At 47.6% G+C, this 13,042-nt stretch overlaps 1 protein-coding gene across 2 annotated transcripts; it reads left to right on the top strand.

Annotated features, from left to right (window-relative positions):
- The first annotated feature begins 9,109 nt into the window (after window positions 1-9,109).
- MIXL1 (Mix paired-like homeobox) lies at window positions 9,110-12,577 on the top strand. Of its 2 annotated transcripts, none has more exons than XM_050779734.1 (2): window positions 9,110-9,566; window positions 11,023-12,577. In XM_050779734.1, exons 1-2 carry the CDS (start codon window positions 9,174-9,176, stop codon window positions 11,326-11,328), a joined length of 699 nt encoding a protein of 232 aa, XP_050635691.1. In that variant the 5' UTR covers window positions 9,110-9,173; the 3' UTR covers window positions 11,329-12,577. The 2 variants fall into 2 exon arrangements, with proteins under 2 accessions (XP_050635691.1, XP_050634884.1); XM_050778927.1 differs by having other exon boundaries at window positions 10,999-12,577.
- The last annotated feature ends 465 nt before the right edge of the window (window positions 12,578-13,042 follow it).

Raw genomic sequence — 13,042 nt, 5'->3', positions numbered from 1 at the left:
TTAACCACAATTCCATTATCTCATATCTAATGCTTAAATGTCCCAACTTTTCCTAGAAATAAATATTTACAGGTAGTTTGCTTCCATCAGGATCCAATCATTGCATTTGGTTCATATGTGTTTTAGGTCTCTTTGAATCTATAGGTTATTTCTTTTTCTGCCTCTCTCTTTTGCAATCGTTTGATTATCTGATGAAGCAGCTGGCTGTTTATCCTGTAGACCCTGCAGCAGTCTGGTTTTTGTTGATTGTCTTCCTGTAGTGATGTGGGCGGAGTTCTTGTTCCCTGCAGTTCTTTTGAATGGGCAGTGAGTTCCAATGCTGGATTCGATTCTGGTTTTATATTTTGGCAAAAATGATTCATAGGTGGTAGTGTGTATTTCTACAGGGAAGTAGTTATCAGTGGCCACGAAGGTCATTGCTTAGGCCCATTATTTCATCAGAGGTTGCAAAATGGGGTTATTCTAACTGTAGCATCTCTTCTTCATTTACTAGCAGAATATTTACATAAGGAGGAACTTTTCTTCATCAGCAGTCTGTTTACCTTGAGTTGCAGTAATACAGAAAAGGCAGGACAAATGCTTGCCTCCTTCTCTTGGCTTACCAGTTTGCAGAATTAAGCATTTGTTCCCTAGAACCTTCCAAGGGGATCAGTTTTTTTCCCCCAGGATCATCACAAAATAATGGATTTTAACACATTTAATGTGTTTCAGTCTACTGCTATTATTTTTCTTATTGATGCTCACACTGTCCTATGTTTGGCCAGAGGAAGCCTCTTCAAATTATTTATTGAGAGTATTTGCTACCTCGGTAGATTAATGTTACAGTTTTCTTGTTTTCCACTATGACTATTCCAGGCCTGTGGTGTTTTTGTTGTTGTTGTTGTTGTTTGTTTTTTGAGGCAGAGTCTTGCTCTGACACCCAGGTTAGAGTGTAGTGGTGCGATCCGGGCTCACTGTAACCACTGCCTCCCGGGTTCAAGCGATTCTCCTGCCTCAGCCTCCTAAGTATCTGGGACTATAGGTGCGCACCACCATGCCCAGCTAATTTTTGTATTTTTGGTAGGGATGAGATTTTGCTATGTTGGCCAGGCTGGTCTTGAACTCCTGACCTCAAGTGATCAGCCCGCCTTGGCCTCCCAAAGTGCTGGGATTACAGGCGTGAGCCACTGCACCTGGCCCAGGCTTGTGTATTTTTTGGCCCAGGCCTAGAATGAGCCATTTCTCACTGGAATGTTTTTTCCTTTTAGTGGGAAATGGTATGGAGAGACCAGAGTCCGAGTGCTAATGGCTGTCAATGATCGCACAATAGGCAACCACGTTATAAACACGGCTCTCTTTGGCACTATTTGTACAAGTGATAAACCCAAAGTGAACGCAGATTTTGGGCAGTGTATGGGAATGAGCTGAGTGTGGGTCTAAGGGAGATCCCCGAGAGGGGTGAGTTGGCTGAGCCAAATGGGCTTCCTCAGTGCCGGCCAGCCACTCACCCGAGCAGCCAGGCTGCTAAACAGAAGAGATTCTTAAGTACTGCAACTCTGGGCCTGGCCTGACACGAGTTGGTGCTTGCAGCACGTGAGTTCAATGTAAAAGAAGAGGTCAAAGTTATTTCCTCTTCCATCTAAATGAGTACAGAAAGTTTAGGTTACTATGAAGGCTAAATGCCCAATTGCCTGAGACAGTAGAATTGTAGATTTCAAACCACATCTTCCTAGTGCACACTGAAATGAATGAGGATCTATTTGAAAGTATCTTATTATATCCCAGATCCACCGAGAATCTGTGTTTGATTAGATAACATCCTGCATTTTACCTGCAGGATGTCTTCCAGCAGTTATAGGCAATCCAAAGAGACAGTGTTTGGGAAATACACACCCAATGCCTGCAGGATGGGACAGAGTCCAGAATTGATCTTAGGTTACTCTGGGTGTCTGCTAACACTTTAATAAATTATTTGGGGCAGGGCGCAGTGGCTCACGCCTGTAATCCCAGCCATTGGGAGGCCAAGGCGGGCAGATCACCTGAGGTCAGGTGTTTGAGACCAGCCTGGCCAACATGGCAAAACCCCGTCTCTACTAAAAATACAAAAAAGTAGCTGGGCATGGTGGTGCGCACCTGTAATTCCAGCTACTAGGGAGGCTGAGGCAGGAGAATTGCCTGAACCTGGGAGGTAGAGGTTGCAGTGGGCCGAAATTGTGCCATTGTACTTGAGTCTGGGCTACAAGAGCAAAACTCTGTCTCAAAAAATAAATAAATAAAAATTTTAAAAAATAAATTATTTGGGAGCAGAAAAGACAAATATTGGCAGGTTCTATGTTCTCCTAATACCTCTCTCTTTACTTGTCCTTGTCCAGTATGACTTCATGCAAGATATGTGATACACACGAATTCAATATCATGTCACATCCCGCAGAGTCAGTGAACGATAGCAGAGTTTCACTGTATGGTTAGAAAAGAATTAAATGAAGTTGAAGTCAAATGACAATGTTAAAGAAACTTGTATTATTATTCCTTAGTAGTATCATAATTCTTTAACCAGCAAGTGACCTCAAATTGTCACTTTTGAAGAAATATAATTTATGAATGCTACAGTAACGTGTTTTTGTTTTTTAAAGACAGGGTCTTGCTCTGGCATCCAGGCTGGAGTGCAGTGGTGTAATTATAGCTCACTGCAGCTTCAAACTCCTCCTGGGCTCAAGCAATCTTCCCACCTCAGCCTCCTGAGTAGCTGGGACTATAGGTGTGCACCACCATGCCCGACTAATTACAATAATATTTAACACACTTTTTGCCAAACCTATAGGAGTCTGTCGGGTATAAAATGAAGTAACAGGCTTGGTGCGGTGGCTCACACCTATAATCCCAGCACTTTGGGAGGCTGAGATGGGCGGATAACCCGAGGTCAGGAGTTCAAGACCAGCCTGGCCAACATGGTGAAACCCCATCTCTACTAAAAATACAAAAATTAGCTGGGCGGGGTAGCACATGCCTGTAATCTCAGCTACTTGGGAGGCTGAGGCAGGAGAATTGCTTGAACCTGGGCGGCAGAGGTTGCAGTGAGCCGAGATGGTGCCACTGCACTCCAGCCTGGGTGACAGAGCAAGACCCTGTCTCAAAAAAAGTAAATAAAATAAAATTTAAAAGTTATCAAAAAAGGGTGATTTGCTGGATGATGGTTTAGAGCTGTGCTGGTAGATATGGGTGTTATTAGCCACCTAGGGGTAAATTCAAATCTGCTAAAATGAAATGAAAAATTCAGTTCTTCAATCACAGTAGCCCCATTTCAAGTGCTCAGTGCGTACACTGAAGAAAGGAATATCAGTCAAATGTCAGGTTTGAGAATATTCTGCTAGTTGTTTCAGTTCTTCATTTCAAGTATGCAGACATAAGTTTGGGAAACTTCTGGATTCTGTTCTCTGAGGTTGAAATGTTATTTTAACTTTATTGGTTAACTGTGTGGATTGGGGTTGCAAAAGATTCCTCTGTATGAGAAGAGGCTTCAGACAGAAATAGTGGGAGGAAGGAAAGGAATCACTATTTTAAAAAACACGTTGGGTTCAGCATCTATTGTGTGCTTGGTTTTTTAATGTATATGGTGCCAAATAAACAGCAATAAAAAAGGCTTCTTAATGAGGGGATTTAATATCTTTCCTGGCACATTAATACCTTTTGGGGGGTGTTGTCTTTCAGTCTGTTGTAACCACTGGTTCTGAAATAAACTTCAGGAACTGCGGAGGCCTGGGCAGCCAGAGGAGAGGATATCAAAGTGAGGCCAGGATCAAAGGGGCTAACAGCACTGCGGATCTCAAGGTGGAAGCAGAGCTGTTGACTCCCCTCGGCTGCCTTTTCCTGGTTTTCCCTTTAATGAATACCCAGGCTCTCGTGCCCGGTCTTAGGCAGTGGAGGGCCTGACTTGAACAACAAAGAGAGGCCGGGGAAGAGAGTATTTAGCACTTGGGGAGGAAAGACAGGCCTCTGTGATATTTGGGTGATTCAGTGACAGGAACCTTGGTGGGAAATGCTGAGGATGCAGAACGGGACAGTGACCCCGAGTGGCCCCATCCTGCCCAGCCTGGGCCGCTGTAGAGCCAGCCTTGGATCCAGATAATCATGGTTTTTTCCCCCTACTGCCTCTTGTATTTACTGGTCTTCCCCCATTATACAGGAAGCATCTTTGAGGATTGTCTTCTATTTCACCTTGCTTTCCCTTGTGTCTGTTTCAAATTACTGACAGACTCAATGTAAATAATGGCCAAAATCTCTCAGCAAATCGAGTGGTGAGCTCGCCCAGGTGCTGGAGAGGGAGGAATCCAGATCCTAATCTCAGTGATTGCTGTCTTCAGCTAACCCTGAACTTCAGTTTGCTATGCTGAAGCTGGTCAACTGATGTGCTTCTGTAGAAAAAAGCACTTTATGGAGCTTTATATATCACAGGGTATCTGTTTTGGGAAAAAACTTGCAATAATTATTTTAAAAATTATATTGCCAAGGATAGGGCTATTCCCATTTTCCTATTGAAAAAATGAATATAGAAGAATTAGTAAATGGATATATGACATACATATCCATTGTATGCCTGCAGCAGGGTAACTGAGTCAGGAATCTAGAACTTGGATATAGTGAAAACCACTTATGCGTTTATAAGTGTCTGTCAAAGAAAAGAGAAGTAGCAAATCATTTTAATTTCAAGTGAATGTATAATACATAGCAGTGCTTTTACAGAGACCCAATATGGCTTCTATCTTTCCAACCCTAGTCAATGAAAATCCCAAGTGAAACGGGAAATCCACTTGTATAGAGAAGTAATTTCTTTTTTCTTTTTCTTTCTTTTTTTTGAGATGGAGTCTCACTCTGTCACCCAGGCTGGAGCGCAGTGGCGTGATCTTGGCTCACTGCAACCTCTACTTTCCGGGTTCAAGCGATTCTCCTGCCTTAGCCTCCTGAGTAGCTGAGATTACAGGCATGTGCCACCACGCCCGGCTAATTTTTTTTTGAGACGGAGTCTCATTCTGTCACCCAGGCTGGAGTGCAGTGGCATGATCTCGGCTCACTGCAAGCTCCGCCTCCCGGGTTCATGCCATTCTCCTGCCTCAGCCTCCCGAGTAGCTGGGACTATAGGCGCCCGCCACCACACCTGGCTAATTTTTTTTTTTTTTTGTATTTTAGTAGCGATGGGGTTTCACTGTGTTAGCCAGGATAGTCTCTATCTCCTGACCTCGTGATCTGCCCGCCTCGGCCTCTCAAAGTGCTGGGATTACAGGTGTGAGCCACTGCACCTGGCCAACGGATGTTGGCTGTTTTGGAGATGCTGGGGAACAAACTCTTTTTTTTTTTGAGACGGAGTTTCACTCTTGTTGCCCAGGCTGGAGTGCAATGGCATGATCTTGGCTCACTGCAACCTCCACCACCTGGGTTCAAGTGATTCTCCAGCCTCAGCCTCCCGAGTAGCTGGGATTACAGGCATGCACCACCACGCCCAGCTAATTTTGTATTTTTAGTAGAGACAGGGTTTCACCATGTTGGCCAGGCTGGTCTGGAACTCCTGACCTCAGGTGATCCGCCCGCCTCGGCCTCCCAGAGTGCTGGGATTATAGGCGTGAGCCACGGTGCACTGGCTGAAAAGTAATTTCTCTTTCCAGATGTATTACACTGCATCCTCTGCTTTGGTTTTGTAGAATTACTTTTTTTTTTTAAATTCAGATTTTACTAATTTTCCTGCTAGTGTCTTTTTTCTTTTCCAGGCTCCAGACCAGAATACCACTTTACATTTAGTCATCAAAAACTAGGGTTAAAAAATGTACTTATAGCAATAATACATGCAAATGATTAAAAAATAATAAAGCAGTCCTGAAGGGTATAAAAGTCTCCCTTTCCAACCCTTGTCCAGTATGACTTTATGCAAGATATGTGACACATGCTAAGTCAATACCACATCCCACAGAGAGTCAGAAAACTTCTACAGAAGAGTTTCATTGTATGGTTAGAAAACCAAGTGAGTTATTTGTTCATTTAGTTAGAAATAACTATTAATACATGAGGTTTAAGTCAAATGGTAATGTTAAAGAAACTTGTAGTATCAGGTCAGGAGATCGAGACCATCCTGGCTAATGTGGTGAAACCCTGTCTGTAGTAAAAAATACAAAAATTTAGATAGGCGTGGTGGTGGGCACCTGTAGTCCCAGCTACTCGGGAGGCTGAGGCAGGAGAACGGCGTGAACCCGGGAGGCAGAGCTTGCAGTGAGCTGAGATTGTGCCACTGCACTCCAGCCTGGGTGACAGAGCAAGACACCATCTCAAAAAAAAAAAAAAAAGAAAAAGAAACTTGTAGTATCATGATCTTTTAACTGATTCCAACCCTGACTTTCCACTGTATCCTTGTGGAGGTTGTTTTTTAGACATATATAAGCATATTCCATAAGAACTTCATTTAGAGCAAAAGGAAGAGAGAATGGGAGAGGCTGAAATCTTATTTCACTTATACAAGATTATGATCTAACACAAACTCCCAGGAAAACATTCATAAGAGAATAATGCCTGTTTAGTCAGTTTGGAGGATTATCAAACCACAAAGTGAAAGCTGGAATTTCTTTTTTCTTTTTTTTTCTTTTGAGACAGAGTCTTGTTCCATTGCCCAGGATGGAGTGCTGTGGCACAAGTCTCGGCTCACTGCAACCTTTGCCTCCCAGGTTCAAGTGATCCTCCTGCCTCAGCCTCCCAAGTAGTTGGGATTATACGTGTGTGCCACAATGTCTGGCTAATTTTTGTATTTTTTTGTAGAGGCAGGTTTTCACCATGTTGACTAGGCTGGTCTCAAACTCCTGACCTCAGGTGATTCGGCCACGTTGGCTTCCCAAAGTGCTGGGATTACAGGTGCAAACCACTGAGCCTGGCCTGAATGCTGGGATTTCTTCTCATGAGTTTAGATTGCTTTACCTGTATGTTTATGCTTCACTAAACTACTGCCTGCTTCTGTGATGAGCAGGCACTTTATTTGTCTCCGCAGGTCCATGTTCCTGGCTATGACAAAACAGGCAGGCACTGGGTCCCCTCACAAGTGAGCAGATGGCGGCAGAGGACCAAGGCCTGGACGGAGGACCCAGGGGAAGGGAGTGGATTTCCACACGGTGGGCTGGAGAATTCCTATGACACCTAGCTCCTGGGCAGAGTTTCTGGGCTGCTCAAGCCATCTCTGGCTCTTAAGCTTCAGCTGGCGGCCAGCAGCCAGCAAACCTCCAGTGTCCTCCTGGGGCTGGCCTCCTGGTCCCTGTAGCTACATGCAGTAATGCATCCATCACTGCAGCCTGCAAATAGGAACCTGAGGGGCCCAATGTGCCTGAAAGATGACAACCCCCGAGACTGGAGTGGGGCCAGGCTTCATCGTCCTCCCGAGGGAGACAGAGGAGCTCCATGTAACCATGGGAGTCATGCCTCGAGGTCAGCTTGGCACACAGGCTCTATAGTTATTTGGGCCTCTGTGTAGATTGTGGCATATCTCCTGATTTGTGAAGTTGGAATAGGAATAACACACACAAAGCCTGGCCTGGCACAGTGACACTTCACACATTTTTTTTTAAATAGTGAATGAATGAGCATAGAGAAATATTCCTGAACTCGTGTTCCCAGCATGAAAACCTCAATGAACTGGCAAAGGAATAAAAGAGAAAGAAAAGAAGGGGAAAGAAAGGAGAATGGGTGGAAGGAAGATGGAAGAGCAGACGGTAAGCATATCAGCTGCCCAGAAGGGCCTCAGGGGCTGCACAGGACACAGTCCCTGCCAACCCCACCCCTTACCCCAGCCAGGAGAGAATCAAGCCCAAAATTCTTCTCTGCAGCAGCTCCAAGAATACTTTCTGCTTTGCCACGTGGAATGTCCACGCAGGATAGAAAGATCCAAGATCTTCTGAGACTGTCTATTGACCTTCCAGAATGCAGACAGGACGGGGATTGTGCCCTGAAAGATCCTCCCAAGAAAGATCTCCCTTTGAGTCCGCTACAGTGAGTGAATCCCGGTGAAATCGGCGCTGAGGTGCTGGGAGCAATAAGACCTGGGCCTCTATGCTCCTCTCTTGAGTTCTTGCACTGTGGTGGGGCAGTTCCCATAGTGGATCATGGGTTTCTCTTTCAGTAAGGGGAACTCGGTGACATCCAATTCGACAGACATTCACTAAGGGCCTAGCACCGCGCCTCACGCAGAATAGGTGTACAGAGTAGACACTTGATAAACTCAGAAAGGGAGACGTGGGTTCCTGCTTGCTAAGACTTTATAATCTAGCAGGGGAAACAGAGAAACCATAACCATAGCACAAAGTAGAGAAAATGGGAGCTTTCAGAGCCCCAAGGGGCAGAGGAAAGAATGACGATTCAGAGCGCGTGGAAACTTCATGAGGTGGCTTTCATCTCCTCCCATCCAATGGATGGGTCTTGTGCATTGTTGAGTAGCTCCAGAAAGGCCAAACTGCTCATCTCCTCTGCTAATGGGGCACGTTGCCAGCCCCGTCCTACCTAGGGTATCTTTATCGGTGGGCCCATGTTCATTCCGGCCAAACCCCCCTACTCCCCCCACCCATTTAATCAGGAGGAATGTACTGCCCCCTGGATCCCTTTATCTTCACCCCCCTCCCCGCTTGGATTCAGGATGTGTTAGGGAGGCTTGCAGAAGACAGGGGCCGGGCTGTTTGACCAACCTGGTACAGGGTCTAGCACATAGCAGGGGTGGTAAATAAATAGCTTTGATGAGAACAGACGGGACCAGGGCAAGGCACAAGGCCCGGGCCATGTAAAGCACAGGCCAAGCAAGGCCCTTCCGCTGTTCATAGCTGGGATCTGACCCGGAGAAGAGAGTTCTGTCGCCTGCGGTCCGCGCACCCGGGCCCCTCCGGGCTGCCCTCCCGGGCAAACCGTCCTTCGGGAATGTGGATTGCGCCGGCGGGGCGGGTGGGCGGGGAAGGACACTGAGGGGGCCAGGACCCAAGTTCACGCCTCCCTCCTGCATCCCGCGGCCGGCGGAAGCGATTATCCCCGGCGTCTGGCGGGGCCGGGGCGGGCTCGCACCCCGAGGAGACACGGGCCTCCCCGCGCCCACCTTTGATCGCGCCGCGCCGCCTTCCCCGCCCCCGGCTCGGGAGGGTATAAGTGGAGCCCGCGCCCCTCCGGGCGGCGCGCTGGGCTCCTGAGCGATGGCCGCAGCCGAGTCCAGTGAGCTCCAGTTCGCCGAGGGCGCCGCGTTCCCAGCGTACCGGGCTCCCCACCCCGGCGGGGCGCTCCTACCGCCCCCGAGTCCCGCCGCAGCCCTGCTCCCCGCACCACCCGCGGGCCCCGGCCCAGCGCCCTTCGCTAGCTTCCTCGGCCGGGATCCCGGGCCGGCCCCGCCGCCCCCCGCCAGCCTGGGCTCGCCTGCGCCCCCCAAAGGCGCGGCCGCCCAGTCCGCGTCGCAGCGCCGCAAGCGCACGTCTTTCAGCGCAGAGCAGCTGCAGCTGCTGGAGCTCGTCTTCCGCCGGACCCGGTACCCCGACATCCACCTGCGCGAGCGCCTGGCCGCGCTCACCTTGCTCCCCGAGTCGAGGATCCAGGTGAGGGCCCGCCGCGTTCGCAGGTGCGCCCTGGAGCGGAGGCGCTGCGGCGTCGAGGTCTGGACTCTGGGCTCCTGAGGCCACACCCCGGGACGTTGCAGGCAAGGTGCTTCCCCTGAGGCTCTGTGTCCTAGACTGAAATAGGGCGTGATATCGGCACCTGCTGCACAGGGTGATTGTGGGGCTTATGTGAAATAATTCAGGCCTGCACTGAACGATTTCTAACTCTCATTATTAAATATAACAAGGGCTCCTAGGAGATTAGCCGGTCCCTTGAAATGGCCAAAAAATAATTCCCAGCAGGAAGATAAGAAGTTTTATACTTTTTCCTTATCCAGGAAGAAGACACAGATGAGGGGCAGTTGGGGTTTTCCTCTGGCTTTGAGTGTGAGAATGGTAGCTGAGAGCGGGGAGGGCTGGCTTGCCAAGTTACCCCCTATGCTACTTTCTTGGCAAGTGTTACGTTTTGGGATTAGATTTGAAAGGATGTAGCGAATTGAGGTAAAGCGAGAAGCACCTGGAACTTGTTGTCAGTTTGAAAAATCCAGTCCAAGGTGTGTTTATTTTTATTTATTAATTATTTATTTGAGACGGAGTTTCGCTCTTGTTGCCCAGGTCGCCCAGGTTGGAGTGCAATGGCGCAATCTTGGCTCACTGCAACCTCAGCCTCCCGGGCTCAAGCGATTCTCTTGCCTCAGCCTTCCGAGTAGCTGAGATTACAGGCGCCAGCCATCACGCCCAGCTAATTTTTGTATTTTTAGTAGAGACGGGGTTTCACCATGTTGGTCAGGCTGGTTTCGAATTCCTGACCTCAGGTGATCCACCCGCTTTAGCCTCTCAAAGTGCTGGGATTACAGGCGTGAGCCACCGCGCCCGGGCAGTGTTTATTATCTAAAGTAATCTAGATCAAAATCTTAGAGTTGGTAGGGAGAAGCCTGCCTTTTTGTCTGTCTGTAGCCCCTTGGTCGGTGTCCAAGCGCGGTTTTAAGTAGCAGCCCTCACTTAAACACCGGGAGAGTGGACTTGTTTTCTTTGCACCGCTGGCGGTCATACAGCTGTCAGTCTCAACAGCTGGCATGAGCAAAATACCTCCTTGATTAGTCTGACAAGGGAGTATAGACCTTCAAAAACCGATTTTCTTCATAATTTAATGCAGTTTTCTTCTAAGAATTCTAAGGGCTTCCATTTTTGTGACTCCATTTTTCATGAAAATTTCTCTAACTAAAGAACAGATAGAACTAGGCATTATTCCAATATTTGCATCTGGGAATGGGGAGGCAAGGAAAGCCAGGTGCTCTGAACTTCTAACCGTCAACCCAAGTGCTTTATGAAGACAAGACTCTGGAGAGGAAGCCAGGGGATGTTAAACTGGAACTTACTAGTATGAACTGTGAACATAATGTTAGCATAAAAAAACTCCAACCAAAAGCAGCTTTTATTTTCTCCCCTCTTCCAGGTATGGTTCCAGAACAGACGTGCCAAGTCCCGGCGTCAGAGTGGGAAATCCTTCCAGCCTTTGGCTAGGCCGGAGATTATCCTCAACCACTCTGCTCCTGGAACTGAAGCGAAATGTCTGAAGCCCCAGCTGCCTCTTGAGGTGGATGTGAACTGCCTGCCCGATCCAAACGGGGTTGGAGGGGGCATCTCTGACTCTAGCTCCCAAGGTCAGAATTTTGAAACCTGTTCCCCTCTCTCTGAAGACATTGGTTCAAAACTGGACTCATGGGAGGAACACATCTTTTCTGCCTTTGGTAACTTTTGAGGATTCTGGGAGAATTCGGGATAAGCTCTGAGGAGTCATGACTGATAGCCTGGGAGAGACACATCAGCATACTGTCCTTTCTGACTTCCATGCTAAGGACATGTGCTTGTTAACCTTGATGATGGTTTTGACAGCACCTCTCACATTTGAAAATACCCCGCGACTCTGTCAATGAAGTAATTTTAAGCCCACACTCCCACCCCAGAGTTCCGGCATTCATTTTTACCTGTGTTCTCTCCAAGCCTGCACATTCCACTTGGTCTGCATCCCTGTGCCTTCTTGCCAGGCCTGTTCTTCGTTTTTGGACTGGTTGTTCAGAACTCATTATTTTCTTCACAAGAATGCCTCAGCTTGACTCAGTTTCCCCTTGTGCTTGATAGCTGCCATTTTCTCCTGGTCCCTCCAAGGCTTATAATCTTAAACTCACTCTACCCCCCGTCTCTTCAACCCTCATCCTAGGTTTATTACTTTTTAAAATTGGGCCTGTTATCTTCGCGTTCAACCATAGCTCCAATGACTCTGCATGCAGATTATTTTGACAGCTCCCCCCCCACTGCCTCTAGCTTCTCAACTACTTAAAAAAAATTACCCTCTGTGGGCCAGGCATGGTGTCTCACTCCTGTAATCTCAGCACTTTGGGAGGCTGAGTGGGTGGATCACCTGAAGTCAGGAGTTCAAGACCAGCCTGGCCAATATGGCGAAACCCCATCTCTACTAAAAATACAAAAATTAGCTGGGCACGGTGGCGGGAGCCTGTAGTCCCAGCTACTCAGGAGGCTGAGGCAGGAGAATCACTTGAGCCTGGGAGGTGGAGGTTGCAGTGATCTAAGATCGTGCACGCCACTGCACTCCAGCCTGGGAGACAGAGGGAGACTCTCAAAAAAAAAAAAAAAAAAAATTACTCTATGGTTCTGTGGTAACCTCCAGTTCCTACCACATTATAAAAAGCTTTCAGTTATCCTCCCAGATAACCGATACCCTTAGCCTGCAGGACAGCTACGCAAATCTGAAGGTCAACTTTCCACAGCATACATTTTGGTCTTAAGGTCACTCCTTTCAGTTTTGAACCAAATTCATACCTTTCACTTTCAAAACACTCGAGGACTCCCCGCCCGCTTTCTGAAGTCTGAAATTTTCTCTAATCCTGATTTGGCACCTGTTACTTCGATCACTCCAATGTTACCCTTAGCACTTGTTACTATATTTCCTATGCAACTTTTGTGGATTATTAAATGTCTTTCACAAATGTTTCAATGTAATTTCCATTTAAATGAATTCTTTTAGATAACTCTTAGTACAGTGCTTCACTCCACAATTGCTCAGTACATACTATGTGGCCATGAAAGACATTTCTAAAAGTTTCTGCAAATGTAGTTTTTAGCCAGTAATCGATATTATATCACTAGGCCACTGAGCTATTTAATTTGGTTAAAAACATATTTTTGCAGGCTGAGCGCGGTGGCTCACGCCTGTAATCCCAAGCACTTTGGGAGGCCGAGGCAGGTGGATCACGAGGTCAGGAGATCGAGACCATCCTGGCTAGCATGGTGAAACCCTGTCTCTATAAAAATACAAAAAACTAGCCGGGTGTGGTGGCGGGCGCCTGTAGTCCCAGCTACTTGGGAGGCTGAGGCAGGAGAATGGCGTGAACCCGGGAGGCGGAGCTTGCAGTGAGCCGAGATCACGCCACTGCACTCCAGCCTGGGCAACAGAG

The sequence above is a fragment of the Macaca thibetana genome, chromosome 1 (genome assembly GCF_024542745.1).
Source record: "Macaca thibetana thibetana isolate TM-01 chromosome 1, ASM2454274v1, whole genome shotgun sequence".
Taxonomy (NCBI): domain Eukaryota; kingdom Metazoa; phylum Chordata; class Mammalia; order Primates; family Cercopithecidae; genus Macaca; species Macaca thibetana.
Note: the sequence above shows the minus strand (reverse complement) of the source record. Positions and strands in the feature narration are given on the sequence as shown.

Excerpts from the sequence above, each read along its gene's own strand:
- MIXL1 (XM_050778927.1), top strand. The coding sequence starts at position 9,174 with ATGGCCGCAGCCGAGTCCAGTGAGCTCCAGTTCGCCGAGGGCGCCGCG. Across the intron at positions 9,567-10,998 it reads TCCCCGAGTCGAGGATCCAG|CTTTTATTTTCTCCCCTCTT; the intron begins GTGAGGGCCCGC and ends AACCAAAAGCAG.